General features: G+C 39.8%; 1 protein-coding gene across 9 annotated transcripts in view; it reads left to right on the top strand.

Annotated features, from left to right (window-relative positions):
* Positions 1–24601, top strand: part of ELAVL2 (ELAV like RNA binding protein 2) — a 91538-nt gene extending 66937 nt beyond the window's left edge. For 3 of the 9 annotated variants that reach the window (XM_050912614.1, XM_050912612.1, XM_050912616.1), the window contains 4 exons: positions 17112–17265; positions 19798–20023; positions 23618–23656; positions 24134–24601. In XM_050912614.1, the coding sequence (XP_050768571.1) occupies positions 17112–17265; positions 19798–20023; positions 23618–23656; positions 24134–24461 (747 nt within the window). In that variant the 3' untranslated portion in view covers positions 24462–24601. Of the gene's footprint in view, positions 1–17111; positions 17266–19797; positions 20024–23193; positions 23296–23617; positions 23657–24130 lie in introns of all 9 variants that reach the window. The other 6 variants (XM_050912609.1, XM_050912608.1, XM_050912613.1 and 3 more) reach the window with 4 other exon arrangements.
* The last annotated feature ends 273 nt before the right edge of the window (positions 24602–24874 follow it).

Genomic DNA, 24874 nt, shown 5'->3' with positions numbered 1-24874 from the left:
AGCCTGTGAGGTTTGGGCTTCATTTAATTGTACAACTTTAGTGTGAAAACAAGTTGTATCTTAGAAGAGGTAGAACATTTTCTATGGCTTCTCTTTTGGAAGAAGCTGCTGCTAGGAAGCACTTCAGCTCTGTTCTTTTTAAGAGCCAGTGAAAATGCCAATTTCTGTGCCTGGAGAGATTTTTTTTTTTTTTTTCTGTTTACCCACTTGCTTGTCCATGAGTTTTTTCATTTGGGGTGTCCTGGAAATATCAGTTCTTCCCAAACGTGGAAAATTCAGAGGAGCAAACGGCATATAAGAGTCATTGACTTGCACATAGTGATATGAAAATTCAGTGCATGTTTTGGTGGCTTGGCTTCTGCTTGGGAGACGGGAAACCCTCAGTCGCTTCCCGTCCCCTTGTTCCTGGGAAAACTTCTTCAAAAAAAAAAGAATACAGGTGAATTTAATGTGAGATTATCCGAATAGGGATATCTTTCAGTGTGGTATAAAAGACTTCTACATTAACAAGAAAGTGTAGTAAGATCCTCTGTCTAAAGAGGAGTGGGCAAACAAATGGCCTATCCTTGAACTGGCATGGAGCTGTGTAAGATGATGAATAGGAGGCAGCTTTTTACCTAGATTATTAGGGGTAGCAGGAGGACACCGGCAAATCTCTTTGACTTTTCTCTGTGGATGCTAGACTGCTTGAATGATGGACATGGCTTTTGTGGATTGTAGCTGCCAAGGGGGCACCGTAGACAGCAGCAATGCAGGGCTCGTTCCTCCCTCGCAAGGTGAACTGGGGCTGAGGAGCTTCTCACTGTCCTGTCCCCAGCTCTGCAGTGTGAGAGGGCCTGAAGTGGCAGAGCCGCTGCATGCGGGAGCTGGCAGATGGTTTTCATACTCATTAATGCTGATGATACATGTATAGACATGTATGCAAATATGTGTTGGAAACGGGAAGGAAAATAGGTTTTCCAGGCTGGAGGCCCAGGAATTGTCCTTTTTTATAAGAGAGCATTGATTATCTAGCTGTATTTTACCTAGCTAGTGCTTCTTAAAATCAGATTTGGTAAAGCTTCCTCCTCTCAAATTCTTTGGACTGTTAGGGTGTTTACATGAGTAATCATCACCTGTCAGGGGAATAGAGAGTTAAGAAATATTCAATCTAAAGTATTAAATCTGTAGGTTTTCTTCCCACTCCTTTTATAGCTTTGCATATATTAAAAAAAAAAATCAGGCTGCACACGTAACGTTCTGCCAACTTCCTGTTGGAATGAACTTTGACAAATTCTTTGGCTACAAGCACAGATGTCCTACTTTGCTGTCATCACCTAATTAACTGCCCTACTGTAGAAAGCTGTGTAGTGAGAAGAGCTAGTTATGACTTCAGTAGAAGAGTGAATACTGAACTGTCAGCTTTACAAGTGCCCAAAGAAGTGCAGTACAGCAAGGGAAAACTTGAAGTAAGAGATGTGCCACAACTTCATTACGGTCCTCTGAGGCAGAGTGTCCTTAAAACTTGGCATTGTGCAATGCAATTTCACTTGGTGCCTTAAACCATTACTTAGATTTACAGTAAGATTCATTTTAAAGGAATTATCCTCTAACTTAACTGCTCAAGATCTCCACCCTTATGAACTTTTACCTACGATAGTACTCTTGAAAACGCTGTGTACACTTAATGGAAAATAACAAAATGCTGAAAAAGAAACATGCTAGTTTGATTTCTGAGTTAGTGCAGCAGATAAAAGATTGAGATTGTTCCTGTCTTTGCCATTGATACTTGTAGAGGAAAATTTTGGTAGTGTCACAGTTTGTAGTAATTTTTTCATTAACTGATGTCCTGGGAAGCAACGAAATATATAAGTTGTGTAAAAAGTCTATTAAAATACCAGAGGCAAGTGAGCTGTGAAGGTGAAAGAAACCCTCCTTACCTTCTCAATTTTTTTTCTCTCAGTACTAAAGAACATTGATCTAGTGAGTAGCAAAAGGGGATCCTCTTTGGAGGTTTAATTAAAGCTAGTGAGTTTTACTGATGCTATCAATCAGCAAAGACTGAGAGAGGGGGCATGGTGCCAGACCATTTAGTGGTCTTGACAGGGTAATTAAATACCTCAGGACTGTATTCTGAAGGTAAAATTGAAGTGCTCTAGCAGATCTGAAGCAGAAGAACAATTTGTCTTGGAACAAAGGTAAAGGTATATTTTCCCCTTAAATTACTGCAGGAGTTATATAAATGGTAATTATACAATCTTTTAGCTATGTTACAGTTAAAGCTTTGACAGCATTTCCATTTTAAACCCCCTACCCACCCCACACATGCCTCTTCACCCCCAGGTAAAATTTGTTCTTCACTGAAATTCAAATCCCCTTAGACTTTGAATGTTACTTAACCAGCTTAAGCTGGATGCTTGTTTTTCATGTTGCTGAATAATGCTGAGAGGAGGATTCACTTCTGAATGCATATTGCTGTCACTTCCTGTAAACCACATTACAGCCGCAGGGTTGTTCATTAATGCCTAACTACTCTGAGGAAAATAAGACAGCGTGTCAGACTCAACTACAAAATGTGGTAATCTCACCTTCAGTTACTACATAGCTTGTTTTCTGTTTGGACCCCAAGTACTGTGTTGCAGCTGATTAGAGTTTCTTGCAGGAGTCTGTCACTGCTTTTCCTGGGGCAGAGGATCCTTAGACCAATGCAGCTCGCCCTAAGGCTGCTGAGCAAGTTTGCGGCCAAAAACGTCAGTGGTGCAGTAAGGTCCTTTCTGAGCCTGCATAGGGGGTTTCTGACCCAAAAGTGGAGATGTTAGAAGGGGTCAACAGTACTGTATGGAGCTGAAGGAAGACTGCAAGCATTGATCAAAAGCCAAGCTCTAAGCAAGCAAAAAAAGCCAACAAAAGCAACAAAAAACTGTTTGTTACTACTGAGATCGATGCTGCATCTTCCTTTCCTCTGCCCTCTCCATGCTATGCAAAGTCCTTTAAGTAGGATATGGCTTTCTGCATGGGTCCAAAATGCTGTGAATGCCAGGTGTGGAGATCTGCCTGGGTTGTTTGTTTTTTTTTTAAATCCAAATGCTTGTTTTCTCCATAAGAATGCTTTTACTATTGTAAAATATGGCTGCAATTATTTTTGAAATTGTGGAAGTCTTGAGACAAATTGATCTCTATTAAGCTAGCGGCTTTCAAGTTTTTTGACATATTAATTAAATATTGACTCTGGGTGTCTTTCATCCATGCAGTAATAGTTTTTCCTGAAAGGTCGTAAGATACTCCAGTGAAGCGGTAACTGTAAGTGGCAATGGATATGTGTTTTGTGCATTTCTGTAAGGTGTGCCTCTGAAATGAATAATGCAAGAGAGACTGAAGGGATGTGCTTGCCAGTGTCTCTGTCAGCAGCAGCAGCTCCCTAGACACAACATGGAGAAGCTGAAGTATACTTGTATCTTTCAGAAGAAGTGAAAACTTGTGAGCAAATTCACCTCAACTCCAAAAACAGAGGGAGAATTGGGGTCTGCTGTTCTGAGATTTTGTTCCTGTTCGTATTATTCCTGTGGAGGGCTGGATATTATCCTGTGTACTCTTTTCCTCTAAAGTATGAAAAGGTATGGGGTTTTTTTATTGGATGTGTCTGAAATTTGTGGTACTCTTACTCACTGGTTGGGCGTGAGTGTGGAGGGAGTGTTCATCAGATCAGAATCAGGAATGCAAAGTATGGAGGAAGGACTTTCAGACTATGAGAAAGTGAGAAGCAGGAAACTGAAAATGTTTGGACACTGGATCTCCTTTTGTTTCTTATCTTTTCTTTGTACTTAAATTCTAAGTTAAGTATTTCTTATTTTTAAAGAGACAATGATAGTTACAACTGCAAATTTTAAAATGTTCTTCTGTATTAGTCCTTTTAAAGGTAAAACAGCAGTCGCTATTCTGTGATTGTAGTGCATAATTCTCATCTCCTGTTTTAGTGTAGAAAGAGGTCAGTGAACTTAATTATTGTCTTTCTCTTAAAGTAGTGTGATAAACTTCTAATAATACAGGTAAACTGTTGTACTGTCTCAAGTACTTCTGGGAAAACCTCTGTTTCTGTTTTTGTCCGTAGCAGGATTTCCAGTTGGTTTGTTAACATGTATGTACTATTACATATGCTTCCGTTCACCAAATGGCATTTTGAGTCTCATGTATCCGCTTCAGACCAAGTCTTGTGAAAGCCTATTTTTGGTGTTCCTTTGTGGTATATACAGCAGCAGTTTTAAGAGGTCATCCTCTTTGAGTAGCGTGCTGTCCTTAATCAGTTACATCCTAAGGAAGACTCCTGGTCCTCTTCCTCTCAGCCATATTAAAGACTGGTCTTAAGTCTAAATTCGTCCTGGAAGAAGGCTGTCATATGAGAATGCTGGCATAATGGAAATGTGTAGACCTTGAATCTGGCAAAGAGAAACAAGAGAAAAAAACAAACAAAACGTAGAAAAAGAATACAATCAAGAGCTAGGAACTGGAGCTGCCAACTGGAGATGAAGTGCAATGTCAAAGTTGGAGAAGAGCAAACCAACAAATGTGGTGAATTCTGTATTTCAGTTATTCTCCTTATCCATTCTTTTCTTACAGTAGAATACATGTGTTTAGAATTACCTGAAGTTTAACTTCTGATAGAAACAATGCAGTTTAGGGCCCAAACAACCTAGTCATCATACCTATCCTTTCTGATCTTGACCTTTGCAGCAAACAGGCCCTCTTGTCTTCATTGGTGCTTATAGCAGGAAACAGAGAAGGAAAGCCAGTTCACCCTTTGCAAGGTCAATCTCTGTGGACACTTAATCTAAAAATCATTGAGCCATCCTCACAGAACATGGTAACCATTGCTCAGAGGTGTCCTCTGGCTTGATTGCTCTTTCTGTCTCTCACAGTGCCTTTCTGAGAACACAAATGCAGCTTTTGCATAAGCTGACCGCATTCAAAATACATTGTGCTACCATTTTACACTTGGCTCCTAGCTTGAGTAAGGCCAAAAACAAATTTAGGAAGACTGCTTTTTTCTGTAATGTTGGAAGGACCTCATCTGGTACTGTGATGTGCTCTGTAAAGATCCTTTCACTGACCTTGGTCATGGCTTTGACTTCAGGAAAAAGTCTAGCCATGAAAAATTGTTTGTACTTTAGAGTTTTTGTGTTTTAAGACTCTTAAGGCATATTTTTAATCTATGTCACTGATGTTTGCAAGGAATGTTTTCAGAGAGCTCATAGAACCGTACAAACGTACAAGATAGCAGAAGAGTGTATTTCTTAAGTGCAAGATCAACTTGATCTATTCTTGCTTGCCGAGTCACAAATTTATCACTCTTACATGAAGGAAATTCAGATACCTTTGAAGTAGCTGGCTGCAGAAAATTCTTTTACAAATTGGAAGAAACTTTTTTAGAAGCCATGTTCCTGCTGAGAATTGTGGAACAAGTGATTGTTTTCTGGTAGCTACTGAAAGTCAGCAGGCCTGCTGATGTAATTGAAGCACCTCCACTACCCAAAGCAACCTTCTGTTGCTTGCAGACAGTGTTGTCAGACACACAGTGAACCGTAGTTGCTAGTTTTTTCTGACTTGTAAGAGAACCGAGGTTATAAGTCCTTCTGGAGCAGGTTTAGCTGCTGGGAATTGCTACACAGAGTGATGCCTGAAATCCCATAACGATGTCACTTTCCAACATCATGACTGCTGGTTTTCCAAATGAAAGATGGTTCTCTTGGATAACGTAGTGTTATCCAAGGGTGTGAGACTGAGCTAGAATCAAGGCTCCTTGAATCCAAAGCAAAGGGTATCCATCTAGCTGGGTACTTTGAGCATAGGGTGGAGGACGGGAAGGGCCCATTAAAAAAGTCTCTTGAAACTGTAGCTCTGATCAGGTCTGTTATTGCTATGTGTATTGAATTTCATACCATTATTGGTCAGTATTGCTCCTGCCTAGTGATGAGAACTGGCCATAGTTTATTAGAAGACTCATGGCATAATGGCTGCCTCGATGGTGACAGGGAAGATGAGTGGATGACTTATGAAAGACCAAGGATTCATCTTACCTATGTCAACGTGAGTGCTCACATGCTTTACATAGTGAGTCTTCAGCATATGGGAAAATATCTTGGCTTCACAAGGAGGTATTTTGGTACTTCATTTCAAGATAACCTTGGGAACAGTACTGGGAAAAAATGCTTCACAGACTGGAGAATCCCATACTTTCTTAAAAAACATTTCATCTCAAGAATTAATTATGGGCTTTCTCAGCTTCTCGGTCTGGTTGTCTTTAATGTCTCACTGCTGTCCTAGGCTGTCGTCAATCTTCTCATCCAGACGAGACCTGCTCATAGTCTGAGTTCCTCTTAAAACTTGCTTTGCTGTGCTGAACTTGCTGCTGCCTATGCTTTAATAATGACAAAATCATGTCCCATTCTGAGGAAATTGCAAAGGTGAGAGGGAGGAGTGGATTAAAATGCTGAGCTGGGACTTACAGACAGAATTGAAACCAGATTTTTCCTTAGATTTAGTGCTGATCCAAATAACCTGAGCAGCTAGCTCAGTTTCCTAGCATAGTTGTGCAGCTAGGGCTTTTGACCCACTGCCTGCTGGAAAGCGGGGTGAGCGTGGGCTGTGCTGCAGGCAAGTAGTGCAAGTGGCTGTGGTGGTTGTTCCCTGACTGACAAGAGTCAAATAGAGAAACATGGTCAAAGAGGAATGAAAGTAAGAAATCTTGCTGGGCTCCAGTACTCATTGTTGTATCAGTGATGCTCCTCTCTGTATCAGCGATGCTCCTCTCTGTCCAGTAACTAATCTGAAAGTTGATGGAAGCTCCAGATGCTGGAGACCTTATATCCAGTGTCCGTACTGTGCACTAACATGCTCAAGAGTGGAGGTGGTAAATATGTAAAGGTGGAAGACTGTCCTGTGAGCAGTTATCAAAAGCTGCCAAAGACTACATCTGCAAGGAGACTTCACTTTATTTCGGTGGAAGTTACCTGCAGAGAGGTCATTCCTTAGTTTTGAAAAACACATCCCTGTTATTTTTTCCCCCAATTCAAAAACCGTGTTGAGTTTGTGTTTGTGAGTCTTAGTAGGTGTGATGTGGTATATTTAGCTTACAGCTCTTTGGCAAATTCATATTATCTAGATAAAATTATTTTAGTTCAAAGGAAGAGCTTTATAAAATACAGCTACTCCTGTGTTGGCTAGTCATGCTCATGTGAACTACTATGCCTATCAGTAATCACTTTGAACACCATGTTTTAGGCCTGCATGTATAAGAAGCTTGTAAAAGAACTGGACCTTCAATATGTTTCTAGCAAGGCTGTTGATTTGGACGTGGAAATGGCTGCCCTGGTGGGTGTAGCTCTCCTTGCGTGCCAGGGTTGAAGGGGATCCTTTGTCAAGAGTGCATGTAGCAACTGACATAATTACTCTGTGCTGCAATATCCTGAGACAATTACAGTCTTCACAGGTCCCTTATAAATATATCCTGTTCTGTGCCATCCTTGAAGAGAAAGCTCTGATATCAGGGCAGTGTATTGATGAGCTGTTTTTCTCTGAAGCGTAGCTCATCATGATTCCCACCAGTTATTACTTCATGGCCAGATCTGGTTCTAATTGTGTCTGTTTTGTGGAGGAACGAACTGTCAGGTTGGTCTGTTCATGCCCTCGGCTGCACAGGCACAGAACAGACGTGGATCCCATGGCTGACCTCAGACCTGTGACTCTGTCACTGGTAGTAGCTGTCAGAGCTGGCACTCTTCATGAGACGTGGACTAAAATAGCAAAACCTGTTCTGATGGTAGGGCTGAAAGGCTGTCACTTCTGTGTCCATTTTTTTAATGTTACCTATTGCAGGGCAGGCTGTAAAAGCAAAGCCTGTATTAGGATATGGTTATTTTTATTAGCTTAATCTACACACTATAAGTGAAGCTGTATGGAGTAGTAGGTTTTGGTAGTTCCACAGAGTTGAGTCTAAATTGCCTTTACAGAGAGAAGTTTATTGTGTTTCCAATTTGCTTTGCCCACAGAAACAGACGCTGCTGCAAGCTTGCACCATGAACTTAAACTCAGCACAGCATGTACGTGTTTAACAAGGCAGTCTTGCGTATACTGGGAAAAGTGGCCTTCAAGATTTGTTTGGAATGGAATGTCTTTCATTTGAGGGGAGACAGAAAATAAACTTGATGAATATACAGCAATGTACTCTCCTGTTTCAGATAACAACCTATCACTGACTAGTGACAGCTGAGACCTGGTCTCTGCTGTGTGCTGCAGCATCTTGTTACTAGAAATCAAATTAAGAAGAGTTCTTGAGTCATGGTGTCTCATATACCAATTTAAGTGCAAGTTAAGAACACTTGCTTGGCACAATGGTCTCCGAGAACATTGCTGTAACAAAAACAAAGAAATATGTCCTTGTTTTTATTGTACTTGCCAAGGGGGCTTATATATTTCTAATGTATTCCTCTTCCCAATATAAATTTGTCTGGTTCACAGGAAGGTTTAACCCATTTTCATCTGCACAGACTGAATGGTAATTTATTTGGATTTTTTGTTGAATTTTTTTCCACTGAAACATGCATTTTAAAAGAACCAGATACTGTCTGTAAGGCAAACAGTGTTCCAAGCTGAAAGTTTACACTGGAAGTTATTGAATTGAAACATTTATTGAAATCCTGATTTTAACATTTAAAGATTTCAGATTTAAAGACTTGCAAGAATATCTTAAGTAGAGGTGTTTAGAATTTAATATCACTTTTTCCTAAAGTTCTTGCAGGTAATACAAACACTCTGACCTCTATACTACTAATAAGCTATAAGAAAAAAAATGGAAGTATGGTGCTGAGGTGTCTAAAAGTAGTAGCAGATAGTAAGAAACTGAAGCATTCATTTGTAGGGACTGGGTCTCTTTATTCTTTTTGGCAACTTCTTTGTTTAACCTGCTAACTTTCACAGTTTTGACTTGAAAATTGTGAATCAGTTCATCTTGATGTTAAGAAATGAAATACTAAAGCAGTGAAAATACTTGGATTTGGTGGTGTGATGTTTGCATTTCTAGAAACAAGTGTCTTTCCTACTAACTGCAGTGGAAAATTCCAGTAAAACTGTTTTTAAATTGGTGTCTCCAGAGTAGCTGTGTTCAGTGTTGTACAGTGTGTGTCATCATTAAATATTTAAAACTAGGCTTTCTGGCTGCTTCTTGACTTGCATTGTGGTCAATGGTTTTGACATTGCATCACTTTAATGTTTATTAAATATTCACGTGTTGAAGTAGCTGTGGAAGTAATATTTTAGCACAGCTATTAATTCAGTGCATATGTATATTGTTTGAAGAGGCTGTATCTAGAACTATTGGCAAGTAATTACTGAACAAGCAAACTGACAGGATACAGGTAGGGACATGAATCTGGAGAATCTCTGCTTTAAATCTGTATCACAAGTGAAATAGTTGGACTTTGACATCAATAATGAATAGAAACTGTGTATCCCATACTCCAGGCAAGCTTCTTTTGCATGGGAATGATGTCCCTTATGCCAGTAACATCTTGTGGTGGTCTTGTTTTTCTCTAGTGATGCTGACTTGCAGTAATCACAGATCACTAGTCATGTTTTGCCAAAGAAGGTCAAACTTCAGTTACATTGGGTTTCTGAAGTTCTGTGGTTCTTTCAGATTTCTTGCCTAGCCAGAACTTCTGGTGCTTAGCAAGATGGCTACAGATAGTGTTTGGATATTGGTAATGAAGTACTGACTTCAGTTGGTATGTTATTCCTGCGACTAATCTGCTCAGATTCCAGTATGCTTCGGTTAGGATACAGGACTAGTCACTGGGATACTTTCCATGTAGGGTAATCTGTGATCGGCATATGTTCTTAGATGTGAAAAATACCTTGTAAACATACTTCAAGAATTTAAAGGGAATGACACTGAAACTGAACTTGTAATGGTAGTATTTACTGGTTAGAGCTTATTGCTTTCATTTACTTGCTTTCTTTAAATTGCATTCAGTATAGGCCTTGACTGCTATGTCAAACTCTATTCCAAATAGCATTTACCAGCTAGGGCATGGGCAATAGACATCACTGGATCAACTGTCACTGTGAAAGAATTCATACTCATTTGACAGGGGAAAAGTGAGAGGAGTTCTGCAGATACTGTTTTATATCTTGACAGATACCAGTTCTGTAGCATAAGGTAAACTTGCAGTAAGTTAGCAAACATTTTTTGTGGACTTACCCTCTTCTGAGGGGCTCAGAGTGAGTTTACATCCTTGATATGTGACAGCATGTGTCCAGCAGTGTGAATTGCCCTTTGGAAGACAGTGTCGCTGTTTTGAATTCCTCTTGGAAGGAATAGGGGGGAAATGACTCTATCACTGGTTTTATACAAAAAGCTGAGTGGGAATCCTCTCTCCTGGCTTTGCTACATTCACTTGAATCAAGTTACTTCGAGACTGTGAGTAGAAGTCCATTTCAAAGAATTACCGTAAGAATCGTTATGTGTTGTTGCAGATTCACAGAACAGCTGAGGTTGGAGGCACCTCTGGAGGCCTCTAGTCCACCCCCCTGCTCAGAGCAGGTTCACCATAAGCAGGTTGCTCAGGCCTTTGTCCAGTTGGATTTGGAACATCTCCAGAGTTAGACTCTACAATCTGAGTAACTTCTTCCAATGTTTGAGCACCCTATACCATGAGAAGGTGTTTTCTTCTGGAATGAAATCTGTATGGAATTTCTGAACCAACTTTTCTGTGTTTCAGTTTGTGCCCATTGCCTCTTGTCCTGTCACTTGATACTACAGAGAAGAGTCTGCCTGCCGTCTCCTTTATTCCCTTCATCGGATTTTTATGGCTAAGATCCTGCTGAGCTGCCTTTTCTCCAGACTGAGCAATCTCTGCTCTCAGCCTTTCCTCGCATCAGAGATGCTCCAGTCCCTTAATCACTTTTGTGGCCCTTTACTGGTCTCACTCTAGTTGTAAATGTATGTATTGTATTGGGGAGCCCAGAGCTGGAGACAGCCCCCCAGAAGTGTCTCACCAGGGCTGAGTAGAGAGGAAGGATCACCTCCCTTGACCTGCTGGTAATGCTTCTACTAACGCAGCCCAGGTGGCTGTTAGCTGTCTTTGTTGCAAGGGTGCATTCTGCTGGCTCCTGATCAGCTTGGTGTCTACCAGGACTCCAAGGTTCTCTGCCAAGCTGCTTTTCAGCCATTCGGCTCCCAGCATGTACTGTTAAGATGGGATTATTCCTCCCCCCGGGGAGGACTCTGCTTTTCCTGTCGTTGAACTTCTTTGAGGTTCCTGTTTGCAAAATTCTCCAGTCTGCTGAGGTCCCTCTGGATGGCAGTGCAACCCTCTGGCCTGTCAGCCACTCCTCCAAGTTTTGTATCATCTGAGAAGTTTCTGAGGGTACACTCTGCCCCATCATCCAGGTCACTAGTGAAGATGCTAACAAATACTGGATCCAGTGTCAATGGAGGCCAGTGACTAGCCTCCAGCTGAACTTCACGCCACTGATCGCAACTCATTGAGCCTGGCAGTTCAGCCAGCTTTCAGTCTGTCACTGTCCCACTTAACTAGTACGTACTTAATACTTATCTAGTATGTACTTAAGTACACATAGGTGTACTTAATGTACACTTTGTAAGGATATTATGGGAGAGAGTGTCAAGTGTTACTAAAGTTGAGATAAACAACATCCACTGTTCTCCTCTTGTCCACCAAGGCAGTCATGTCATTGTAGAAGACTTAGGTTGGTCAGACATGATTTTCCCTTTATAAATCCATGCTGACTGCTTGCAGTCACCTTCTTGTTATTCATGTAGCTGGAGATTTTCCTGATTAGTTCCTCAATCACCTTCCTAGGGATTGAGTTGAGATTGACTGGCCTGTAGTTGCCCAGAGAGCAAGAGAGTTTCTTGCTGCTCTTGAAGATGGGTGGTACTTGCTTCCTCCCACTTCTCAGAAGCCTCCCCTGTTCCCCATGACCTTTCAAAGACAACCAAGATTTGCCTTGCAATGACATCCATCAGCTCCCTCAGCACATGTGGGTGTAACCTTTCAGGCCCCATGGACTTTTGTCTGTACAGTTTAAGTGTTGCTCAGTTTGGTCCTCCTCCACTGAGGTAAGTATTCCTTGTTCCAGACTTTCTACTGTCTCGTAGGCCTGGGATTTCTGAAGATCAGTTTTACTGGTAAAGACTGAGGCAAGGAAAGTACTAAGTATCCTGTCCTTTTCTGTGTCCCTAGTCAGCAGTTTCCCTGCCCTGTTCAGCAGTCTGTTCATGTTTTCCCTAGTCTTCCTTTTGCTGCCAATGTATTTGTACAGGTCTTTTTTGTTGCCCTTCAGATCTCTCACCAAATTCAAATCCAGGTGGGCTTCAGCTTTCCTAACCTCATGTGTGCATGATTGGACACCACTTATATATTCCTGCTTTCACATCCTGTACACATTGTTTTTATGTTAGAGTTTAATCCCTTGTTCATCCAAGCAGGCCTCCAGAGACCTTTGCTTGATTTCCTGCTTGCTGGGATGGACCTTTGGCTTGGAGGTGATCCTTCAGTCCCTGAAGATGGTGAGCAGGGACATCAGCGTGGTTTCCAGACCTAAAAAGCTGTTCTAGCGGCTTGCTTTGTAAGAACTGTGGTATCCACGCCTGTACTGCTGGGCTGTGGTAATCACCAGGGAGGTCCATCAGGGTGCTGTATGGGTAAGAAGGGAGAACTTTAATTTCATTCTCAGCACTACTGAACTTGAACTGCGGATCAGGCGGACCTTGTGAATTAGTTACTTGCTTCTAGCCTACCTTAGTGTCACTGACCAGGAGAGAAAGAAGTTTTAGGTATTAAGCATTGCTTTACAAGTCACTTAATTGACTTAAGGTTTTTCTTTGCTTTTTATGTGTGTATCTTTCTTGGTTCATAAAGAACACAACTCTATTATTTCTGCTTACATTGTACTTCCTCAATTTTATTCTATCTAATGTGTTGAATCAGAATGACTTTGATAGCAGTGGGCGGCTGGATGGAAAGTCCAGTTACTGCATTAGATTGCTTAGAAAATGGAGCTATTTATCAACATCTATAGAACTACTTCTAGAGCAAAGTCTAGATAGTTTGGAGACTGGGAAAACCGTAGCACCAAAAAGTACAGCTTAGGGGTTTTGGCAGGCCTTTGGTATCTTCTATTCATACAGACTTGTTTTATCCTGTTTGAAAAGAGTTTGTGAGGCTTACATTCTGCAACTTCTGTTCTGAGTGCTTGCAAGCATGCATGGTTAGAAAACAGCTTAGTAATAGGTATTTATCTGAGTTCAAAGCTAACATAAAGTCCACAATACCTCCTTAATCTTCAGTATACCATGGGGGTGTTTTGAGTTTCTCAGTAGTGAAATGTTTGACCAGCAGTCGCATAGCTTTCTTGTTAAAGGTAAGTCACTGTTTTCATTCCTTCCTTCACTGATGGTCACTGCCAGGAATTCTGACTTCTTTCCAGAGGGCCTGACCAAATGCATGTGGAAAGAAAAAGTTGTGTCTGACAGCTTAAGGACTGGATAGAACAGTTTTCAGTGTATCTCAATTCCAGAGAGAATTAAAAACTGACAGATAAAATTGATATGTGCCAGTGATGCATGCAGCTATACATCTTTCTTCATCTAGTTTATCTGTAAGTAGTGCCTGCCCTCCCCTGCTTCCATTGGCATCAAACTTTACATAATAACAGTTCATTTTGTTCAGTTACAAAGTGGACTTTGTTGCTGTGCCCTCCTACCATGTACAATTAAAATGGGGGGGTGGGGTGTGGAAGGATTCCCTTGGAAAACAAACATTAACTTAGCTGTTGAGAACTGCTTGTTTTTGATAATTCAGGATTTTATTGTGTCTAGTCCGTCCCCCAGGCAGTCTGTCTCCATTCTCTGGCCTTAGGTCTCCTTAAGGGTCATCCTGCCAAGTGTGGCATGGAGCTTTATTTCTTAAGCTCATAGCCAAGTGGGCAAGTTGAGCAAGTTCGTTCATTCCTTAGATGTTGTATTTTTCTACCTCTTGGGTAGCCTTCGCTGTCCTTTTTACTTCTTTGGCTGAATGTAGGCAAGCTTTAATCTCTATTTTCCTGTCTCTGGTGCAGCTTACCTCTCAGACTCTCTGTGCACCTGAGAATATCATAGGTGTATACTTTTGCTTGTAGAAGAGTAGGAAAATGACTCAAGATCTAGAAACTATTCCTTCAAATATAGGTGTATGTAGTGTGAGGGTTGAATATACAGAATGAAAAAAGAATTTGGTTTCAAACACAACTTGCAAGTATTGGGCTTTAGCTGCACATCTATACACTGGTAGCAGATTTACCATTTCAACCCTTCAGCACAGAACTGGCAAAATCAGTCACTTGACCTAGCTGTGTCAGAATCTGCCATACAGCTGGTAGCTGAAGTCTGATTGCTCTTCCCTTTATCTGACTTGCAAGACTGTGCTTTCCCCTCATCTTTATTTCTGTAGTTCCACTGGTACTTGTTGTCCTTGACTTTGCAAATACTCATCTAAAGAAAGGGCATGGTTAGTTAAACAAAAATAGCAAAATGATACAACAGCAGGGTCTCTCTCTTCCTTTCTTCCTCTGAAAGCGCTAATGTTGCTGATGAGATTTGGACTTGAGTATTGAATCTACTCTAGTAAGTTTTAAGAAATCAGAATTACATATTTGTCTTTCCTGAAGGACTTGTTAAATTTCTCGTCTTCTGAAAGGCTCTTGGGAATAAAGTATTCTGTCACGTGCAGGAACACGACTGCTATTGTTGTAACATTTATTATCTGGTATCTTGTTTCCAGTAGTTTAAATTACAGCAACGATGGAATCTTGTAAAGTGGTACTGCATAATATATGGATAAATTATTTCTGATGCTGCAAAATGGCCATAATCACTTTTTACTACTACAATTCTGATAGAGAGGCTTCCTACAGCAGGTTACAGGTACTTAAGTCCTGAACACTCCTGCTGTGTGAATCTGACTCTAGCTAGTAGTTGATACTGTCTTCTGGGAATAATCCTATGTTGACTTTCTTAAATGGCAAGAATCAAGTCAAAATATAAAATCTAATCTATCAATTCTGAGCTAGTCTACAAAATGAACTACTACTTTCTGTTCACACTGTATCTTGAAAGAATCGCAAGAGATCAAAAGAAATTTTTAAAGAAAAACTTTTACTGAAAATACCCGTTGTCAGTGTATGTGACTAGATTATAGAAGAGGTCCCTGCGACATGGGAAACTGAGGTGGAAAAATTTGTCAAGTCACATAGTAGATTCCTGCCATGACTAGATGTCAGAAATATTTTTTAGTATTTGGTGGGGTCTTTTTTTGATGGTGTTTTACACTTAGCATCATACACACTGAATCCATTTTTGCTAAAGGGTCTGTGGCTTTCTACCTGGTACCTTGATGGTGGTAATTTTCATGAGCTCTTCCCTAGTGTGTATTTCTAATAGTATAAAAAGGTGAGGGGCATGTAGAAGAAAGAGAACTAAGTAATCTTTAGTTCAGTGGGCTCAGCTCCAGTGGAAAATAAACTGTTCTTCAGTGCAGCTTTACTGGAGTTGAAACAAACTGTGTTGAAACTGGGAAATTCTGTCATTCCTGCTGTAAAACTGGACACTGGCAGCTCTTCTATTATGATTAAATTTGCACATCTTCACAAAAAAGAAGTAAATTAGGAGAAAAGACTGAGGTTATTCCCAGCTGCCTGTGTGGGAGATCAGAAGACAAGCGCTTTAAACACAGGTCTCTAGCTCTTGTGTGGCTCTCATGTTAAGAGCAAGGCACTGTGGCTCACAGGGCTCTGTGTTAGATAGTGTGTTATCTTGGACAGCTACAAGTTTTGTAGGTCAGCCCTGTTCAGCCAGCTTTGGAAGATACTTTGCACAAAGCCTCTGGGTAGAATGTCAAATGATCGCAGCAGTGTTCAGGGTGCTGCTTGTTTAGTCTCTGGGGTGCTGTATCTCCATTGCTTTTTTGTTTTGCTTCCACAGGAGTCTTAAGAGTCTGCTGATCTGCATGGAAATGAGACGGGGAGGATTTGAAAAGAAATGTCAAAGAATTAGGCAAAAGATACACTTACAGAGTTAAGTTCCAGCTGCCCAGAGTTGGCTGATCCTGCATTGCAGGGGGAAGGAAAGGAGATAAATCTGACCATTTCTTGGGACTCCTTTTTTACCTTTACGTTTTGTACAGGGAAAACCCCAAATAAACTATTTTGTCCTGTTCCACAAGCATGGATGTTACGTTCTAATCTTTCCTGTAATAAGGATAAACCACTTGTCAGTACTTCCCACTGAAGTCTGTACATGCTGTTTTTGTAGCATATGTCTAAGGGTTGAATAATCTAATTGATAAGATATTTCTGACTGACACTTTGAGGCAGCAGGTAAAAACTTCTGTCCAAAAGGACCTGAGAAGCTCACTGTTACTTGGCATTTTGTTGTAAGACCTATGTGTTGCAGAAATTGGTGAGCTGCTGAACAGCCAAAATGCAAGTTGTGTTCCTACTTCTGCCATTCATTCTTAGGCCTATAAAAGTGATGTAGCAGAGTTTATCTTGACCTCATGAATGATTGCGTGTCATTTGATAGCAAGCTCAACACATGTACAAAGGACACAGCACTTGAAAAACACTTGCAAACCTCTCAGTGCTTTGTACTGTCTTTCTGTGTTTTTGACCTGGATATCAAACTGAAATTTTCATTCCTTGTATTTTTTTAATGATAATTAAAAGGAGAACATTTTTGGATCTTCTTAAATTTGTCTTTTTAATCTTATAGTAAGCTGAGAACGCTTTTTCTACACCAAGGCTTGCTGGAATGTTGTACCTATCTTTTCTCCTTTATTTGAAAGTACTCCTTAAATTATATATGAGTTCCTGTAGTCAGCTTCTCCTGCGTGGTCTATGTTGCATTCCTTCAGTGTTTTCACAGAAGCCAGCACCAAAAAAACCACTTAACTGGCTTTGCAAGGTAACTTTTCTGGCTGCCCTTAAAAACATTTCAATGTCTCGGAACAAGTGACACTGTCCTGTTTCAACTGTTTTTGAAATGTTTGATTTCTAGTATTTTTTACGTTCTTTTTCCTAAGGTTTCCTATGCACGACCAAGTTCGGCTTCTATCAGAGATGCGAATTTGTATGTTAGTGGACTTCCAAAAACAATGACCCAGAAAGAACTGGAACAGCTCTTTTCCCAATACGGACGCATTATTACTTCTCGTATTCTGGTTGACCAAGTTACTGGTAAGCAGGCAGTTTTGCACTCCTCTCATTTTTGGACTGGCAGTTTAAGAAATATCTCACCTTTCAGTACAATAGTCTTGTCTCTAGAATTTCTGGCCTACATACACCTTTCATACAATGCAATTTTCTACTGAAATTGTTCATAAATATGCATGGACAAAAATAGATTGTGGAGTTTACTGAGCCAGCTTGAGTCATTTCCACCCTGAATGTGCAGGTTTGAAGCCTGTTTCATGGCTTGTAATAAATGTACAGCTGCTATAATCTTCCTTTCCAAGCTACTGTGTGAAAGTAGTCTCTGTGTGCCTTAGGAAATGCTGTTGAATGCTTTTTTTTTATAAAAATAAAATTTTATGCAGAAATGCACAGCTGGTTCTCTGAGCCTGGGATTACAAAAGACCCAGACTGGTAATTGCTGTTAAGACTGTTTTCAAGGTTGCCTCATTGATTTTGGGCACGCTGAAGAACATGAACTTTGAGTTCCTCAGGAGCAGATAAGGTCTGTGCTTAGCAGTGCCTTAAAGAACTGAGCTCTAGCAGGTTAGTTGCGTTGTTACAATATGTGTCTTAACAAGTGAGTGGGTGTGTCAGTGACACTGCGGTTACTCTTCAGACTTGGACAGTAATGCATGTATTTTTGCCGGCTCAAATGGTTGATCTTGAGGAGCTTTATAATTTGCTGCCTCATCTGCTTCCAGCAGGCCTGTTCCAAAAATAAGCAATCAAATGAAAGGAGAAGTACATGACAGAAGTATTGAGCATGCAAAGCAAAATACAAAGGAGCAGGGCTCTCCAAATTCTCATCTTTCAAAAAAAACTAGGGGTGTGGGGCAGAAGAATTCATTTACACACATAATTATTCCCTGAGTAATAAGGTAGCTTGGATTTTTGTTACAATTTTACCTTCTCAAAGTCGCATATCATCGTGGGTGACGAACAGCTTTCAGCTGTAGGAAGTCATAAAGTTTTCAAATGGTCTTATTTGAAAGGGTTGCGCATGCCAGTGTTTGACACTTGGCTCACCTGTAGAGGACCTCGTATGTACTCCTTTGCAATTCCATTATGTTAACAGAAATATCAATATTGACACATAATACTTTATGGAGGGTTTTAATAGTGTGAGTTGGTGAGAGTGTAGAGAGGCAGGGAAAGGAAAGCTAAAGGCCAAATAGTGACTTGTAGAAGCAGCAGGTTTGCAGGTCAGATTTCCAGTCTTTGTGCAATAAATAGCTGTTTACAGTATGTTTCTGTATATTCATGCACAGAAATGGTGGGATTTGACAAATGGGCCAAATAAGTAAATGTAGTTAAACTTTTAAATGTATACTGTAATTCTAAGTACTCACAAATCCTCGTATGTGCACAGTAGTTCTCTTGCATAGATTATTGTTCAGGTTTAAGCTTTCTTCCATTCTTAGTAATTTGGAAGAGGTAGACTCAAAATGGTATGAATAATAAGGTTGTGACACAAACTGACAGATGAAAAATGCGAAGTTGAAGGTGTGACATTTGCCTCTTTAAAGCTTTCTTACGCCTGCTCATTGTCTCTTTGATGGTTTAAATTGTCATTGTTTATGAACAGAATACATCTCTTGTCATTAATGTCTTTCTCAAGTGAGGACAAGCATCTAACTTATATTTTCGTTCATGAATAAACAGACAAGGGGTCTCTGAATGAACTTAGGAATATTACAACAAAGCATGCAACTAACTAGTGTTGGCTGTAGTAGCTTTAATGTTAATTGGTTCAAGTATTGACACCTTAGTGTGTATATATTTAAGCCACAGTATAAATTTTTGAGGTGTGGTGTTCCTAAGACCTTCCATAAACACTTGCTGATTCCCTTGTATGTTGTCTTTGACTTTTCTATACCAAGGAGGAATCTATGGCCCAAGAAAAGTTTCCTTCAAAAATAACACCTACAAAAGTATGGTGGTATGCTGAAACTGAATCTTTTACTTAAAGGTAACCATGGACTGTTAAAACAGGGCCATAACTCCCATTACTGCAATCTAGAACCTGCACTCCATTCTTTGTCCTCTCAGCATATTTGCCCCAAAGGGAATTTCAAGGAGTGCTGCAGGAGAGCATAAGCCATTTCTTGCTGCTAGGGAGCAGATGACTAAGCTATTTACAGAATTTCTTTGAATTTAGATACTGCAGAGTAGCATGAACTGAACAGTGGTTACAGTACAGCTGGTTCTGGGTTCATCTCCATCCCCCCAAATTGCTTTGTTTCAGAATTACCCTTTGGCTCACTGTGTTTAAGTTGTCTCCACTGTTTTCCCTCAACCTTCCAAGCTTTCTACACAATGTATCTTATATCAGTTAAATTTTCAAAAAAAAAAAAAAATTACAGTAGAAAAGTCTTACTACTTTGAGCAAAAGCTCAGTTCTAAAAAGCTCAAAATTATCATGCGTTCACAGCAATTGGCCATTAACATAGCAATTAGCTACGAAAATCAAATGTTAACATTTAATATTCCAGAGTCTCTGAATTCATTATTATATGCTTCTTTCACCTTGTGCAGGGGTATCAAGGGGCGTGGGGTTTATCCGGTTTGACAAGCGAATTGAAGCAGAAGAAGCTATCAAGGGCTTGAATGGCCAGAAACCTCCAGGTGCCACAGAGCCCATCACTGTAAAGTTTGCTAACAATCCAAGCCAAAAAACAAATCAGGCCATCCTTTCCCAGCTGTACCATTCTCCAAACAGAAGGTATCCGGCACCTCTAGCTCAGCAGGCTCAACGTTTCAGGTAAGTCAAATCCTTGTGTGCAACTGTGCTGGAAGCCACATGTTCCCATGGGCCTGTTTGTTTCACCTTCACTCTTTCCCTTCCCTGCTTGTCTGATTTCTGTGTGAAGGAAACATATGAAAATGTTGAACTTCAGCTATGCTCCTAAAATACAGCTAAAAGCAAAAATGCATTCCATCCTATTGATAGCATTTCAGTATCTAATAAACCTACTTAGCATTAAGCCGAGATGACATCTTTTTCTTCTACACAGTCACTACAATCCCTTTTTAAAGGTTACTTTTAATTTCCTAGATTATTCTTGATTAATGTGCAAGCTGATTCAGTTAACATTGACCTAGGCAATTCAGTTTTCTTCTTAGCCATCTGGTGTGCCACAGCCAGCCTCTTCTTCCCCACTCCCTATCTTTCCTCCCTGTTCTGGCTTTCAGTTTTTTTCCTAGTCAGTTGTGTAAATCCTGCATGCCACACTTTGGCTTCTCTTACTACAAACTTCTGTAATGAAGATTATTCAGATATTTTCTCCATGTGTTTTTTTGTGGATATATGTTCCCATTGTGTTGAAACTACAGCCATACAGTTTCCTGTGATATTTAGTGTATTGAAAAGAACAGATGGTGAGAACACAGTGAAGCAAATATTGTCTTATCTACATTCATGAGTACCTCAGATTTTTTCAGTGATTTTGATCGTTTCTTCCCACCCTCTGCCCCTGGGCTATGTGACTGGAATGTTTTAAACAGTAATATACTCAAACAGTTTCTATTTTATTTTTCAAGAAATAAAATCAGCTGACGGTTTGCTTCAAAGAGAATATACCAAACTTCAAAAGCTCTGCATTGACTACCCTTGCTTTTAGGCCAAATATTCAGAGTTCATGGACTACACTTCTGGCAGAACTTCTGAATTCTTCTTTTCTTGAGCTTTTCAGCCTTCCATGCTGCAAGTGTCTCACAGGTGTGAAGGTCAGCACTAGAGTAGGCCCTCTGCCCAAAGGGAAGGGATAAGCAATTTTATTTGTTATTTGGTGAATTTTCTTGCCATTTCTTAGGGAATAAAAGGGTTAAACAGTGTGCTGAATATTGAATAAAAGTAGGCTTGTGATAGTTGCCATACTTGTTCCATAGGCAGAGCACAGGGGTGGAAGTTGTACTTGCAGGGTGGACCCAAGTGCGTTATATGAAATAAGATCATGAGGGAGCTGTTGTACAGCCTGTGTGTTACAGCATTCAACATATTCTGGCAAGTCTGGCCTGCTGACTTCTTGAGTTCTTCTGAGTGTAATTGTTCCCAGGTACTTGGCTGTGTTCAGTATTACTCTGATACTGGCTGGGATAGCATCTGTATTTAACTGATACTCCAAGCAGATGTATCATGATTTGTAGGAATTCTTCAACTTTTGGAGTTTTTTTCTTTGGAGAGGACCTAAAAAGTTCTTTGCAGTTAAGTAATTTCAATAGACTACCCCTGTCTTGGAACATTAGGCTTTGAACCTTAAAAATTTTGATTGTTTGTGACTTTTTTAAAAAGGAAGTGTATTTTTATGAATGCCCATTTACATTTCACTGGAAAGTTGGTTTTTTTTCTGAGATACTAAGTCTAAAGTGATGCCTGAAACAAGCAGAAGATATTGTGGTTCGTTCCACTTAGAAGTATAATGGTAACAAAGTACTGAGTTAGGTACCAAGTCTGTAGTGAATAGGAGGGAGAGTAAAATCTTTCTCACTTTTATTGATGTGGAAGGAAGAACAAGGTTGAACTGACTGGTCAAAAGGTAAACTGGAGTTGCAGACAAAATTTATTTATTTTTTTAAATAATTTTCTTGGGAAGGCCTTCAGGCTTCTGTTTCATCTCTGAAAGAGGCAGCCTTGCCAAATTTTAAAATTTTATAACTGTAAAGGGAAGTTGTCTTTTTTGCTTTTTTAAGTCTTTGCTTTTCAGTTGTTGTGGCATTCCAGCTCTGTTGCTGACTACATAGTTCAAATTGCACCAATGCTTCAAATCTTGCGTGTCTTTCACATGCAAGATATCTTAGCTGTTGACATTTCAGATAGGATTACCTGATGCAGTTGCCCTGTCTCTGTTAAGAGGTTGACAGAGGCCTGAAAACACTCAGCATAAACTTTAGTATTAAAGAACAATAGGATCACTACAATGCTTTTTTTTCTTGTTCAGAAAAATCTTGAGCTGGACTTTCAAAAGCAGCTATATATAATTGTTCCTCAGTTTCTGTACAACGTGTAACGTAAAGCATCTTTAAAAATTGTCCAGTGAATGCCCCTGAGAATTATTCCAGAATATTTTTAAGTCATCCGCGTAACTGATGAAAACTGTTGCAGTGATACCATTACTATAAGAAGTCCTCAGCCAACTGCTCTACAGCAAGGACCTGTAAGTGGTGGTGTTTCTGGAACTCTTCACCTTCCTCTCCACCCCCAAATGTCAATGACAGTAGACCTCTCTCACACTAAGACTACTGATAGTAGTCAAGCATTTTTTAATTTCCTCTTTTCTGCTCTTTTAGGGGTTCAGTGCTTTGCTTTCTTGTCAGTGCATCATGCAAACCCTGCTCACTGCAGAATCATAATGCTCTGTAGTTTAAGATCTTTACTTAGCTGCAAACAAGACCAAATATTTTTTTCTTCAAGTTTTTTGTGCACAAGTGTAGTTACACTGGTGCAGCACTTGAGTTTGGATTCTGTATACCAGTAATGGTTCTTAAATCCTATAGGTCATTACTGGAGAGAAATCACAATAAGGTACAGATCTGTAAGGTAACTGTAAGCTAAAAAAAGAAATCCAGTGTACCTTTTTTACCTAAGCTCATATTTTGTGGAGTCCTGAAGAGAACCTTTAACAAGACTTTCTCTTCACATGTCTGGGCTTTGCCAGGAAGAAACCAGAGCTTCTTTAGGGTAGAAGTTTTCTTAGAGAAGCACTTAAGGGACTTCAGGAATAAGATTGGTAGGCACTGCATGTTCTGGGTATTGGTTGGTAATTCCAAAGAGTTTAGAGTTGTGGTGGCACGCTACAGTTTAGCAGCTTGGGGGAAGGTGAGGGAAGAAATACATGGAAAAAGCTTACAGTCTAATATATATATGTGTGTGTGTGTATTCTAAAAACACTTTATTCTGGAAAAGAGTAGGAAAATGAAAAATCTTTTTTACAGTTTATGTTTTAACATTTGTTACTGCTCCCAAAACCTGCGTCTGTCTGGGTATTCAAGTCAGCAGACTGTCAGAATCCTCAGTAAAGTCTTCATCCAAAACAAGTTAGTAATCTGGAAAATTTCACTGAGGTGATCACTGACTGTAACTTTATGCTAACAGTATTTGACTTAAGCTAAACTTGTGGTAGTGGTGCACTTTCTGAACTGAACTATATATGGTTGTGGGTACTACACAAGAACATCTATTTTGTATTCATTAACTGTATCAGGTGTAGTAAAGTGCCACAGCTCTTTCAGTGGTGATACGTTAACTTTGCATGAGGTTCTGTACATTGCAAGGGTCGTGGCAGTAATATACCAAGTTTCCTTAAGATTAAAGAATGGAAAAGTCTGAAGACTGAACACTTTGCTAAATGTTTTGCAGGTTGGACAATCTGCTCAACATGGCTTATGGAGTAAAGAGGTAATAAAGGACTTAGGTTCATAATAACCAAATTATTGTTAAGTATATTGCGTACTCTTACTTTTCCAGTAAGACTTATGTTGGTTTTTTGCATGTTGAGACTTCAGCTGAAATTGTTCATTTTGGTGCATTGTGCATGAGAGACAAGCCTTTTGTAGCAATTCCATGGAATTCCTGTTTCAAATGACTTACTAATCCTCATTGGTTTTACAGCATGCTTTTCTTTTGTTTTCCTATGTTACTTCATTTCAGACAGACCTAGCACTGTTCCCCCTACTTGTGTATAGCATTGTACATAGTATTTGTGCAGTTGGGGTAAAAAAAAAAATTGTGATGTTACCTTATTAGTCTGGCCAACATGTTCATACTGTGAAAAGCCCTGTATCATTTTCTTTTTTATTTTGAAATTTCTTTGCTGAGATTTTCTGCGAACAGCTACTTTATGATTCTGTTTTGTTTTCCCCCATTCTTTAGTAGGTTTCCTCCAATGACCATTGATGGAATGACCAGTTTGGCCGGCATTAATATCCCTGGACATGCAGGAACTGGATGGTGCATTTTTGTGTACAACTTGGCCCCTGATGCTGATGAGAGTATCCTCTGGCAAATGTTTGGACCCTTCGGAGCAGTAACCAATGTGAAGGTCATCCGTGACTTTAACACCAACAAGTGCAAAGGTTTTGGATTTGTGACTATGACAAACTATGATGAGGCAGCTATGGCAATAGCCAGCCTGAATGGATACCGCCTCGGGGACAGAGTATTGCAGGTCTCCTTCAAAACAAACAAAACGCACAAAGCCTAACAAGTTATTCTCAGTGCATTAATACATGAAAACTATACAACAAAGGCAATTTACAAGAAGCTTTATGCATTAGTAAATGCCTTTGTTGTATGCCAGTGTGGAAATGGGGATAAAATGACTACTTAGCATCCTAAGAATATGTGAGATTTTTTATTGCTAATATTTGAATTAAAACTTCTTAAATATCTTTTGTGTTTGAATATTGACAAGAGGTACAGGGTTTTTGCCTGTCACAATGCATATTCTATTGCCTTCTTTGAAGAAGGCAGACCTTTTAAAATGTTTCAGCTAAGGGAAGAAGTTTTTTCTTTTTACATGACTGCCTTTAACCTATGAGTAAATATTGAGGCTTTGTGTTATACTTTTTCAGTTGTTTTTTTCTGTTATTTCTTGATTTGCCTTGTGTTTAATTT

This window comes from Gymnogyps californianus, chromosome Z, assembly GCF_018139145.2.
Source record: "Gymnogyps californianus isolate 813 chromosome Z, ASM1813914v2, whole genome shotgun sequence".
Classification (NCBI taxonomy): domain Eukaryota; kingdom Metazoa; phylum Chordata; class Aves; order Accipitriformes; family Cathartidae; genus Gymnogyps; species Gymnogyps californianus.
Note: the sequence above shows the minus strand (reverse complement) of the source record. Positions and strands in the feature narration are given on the sequence as shown.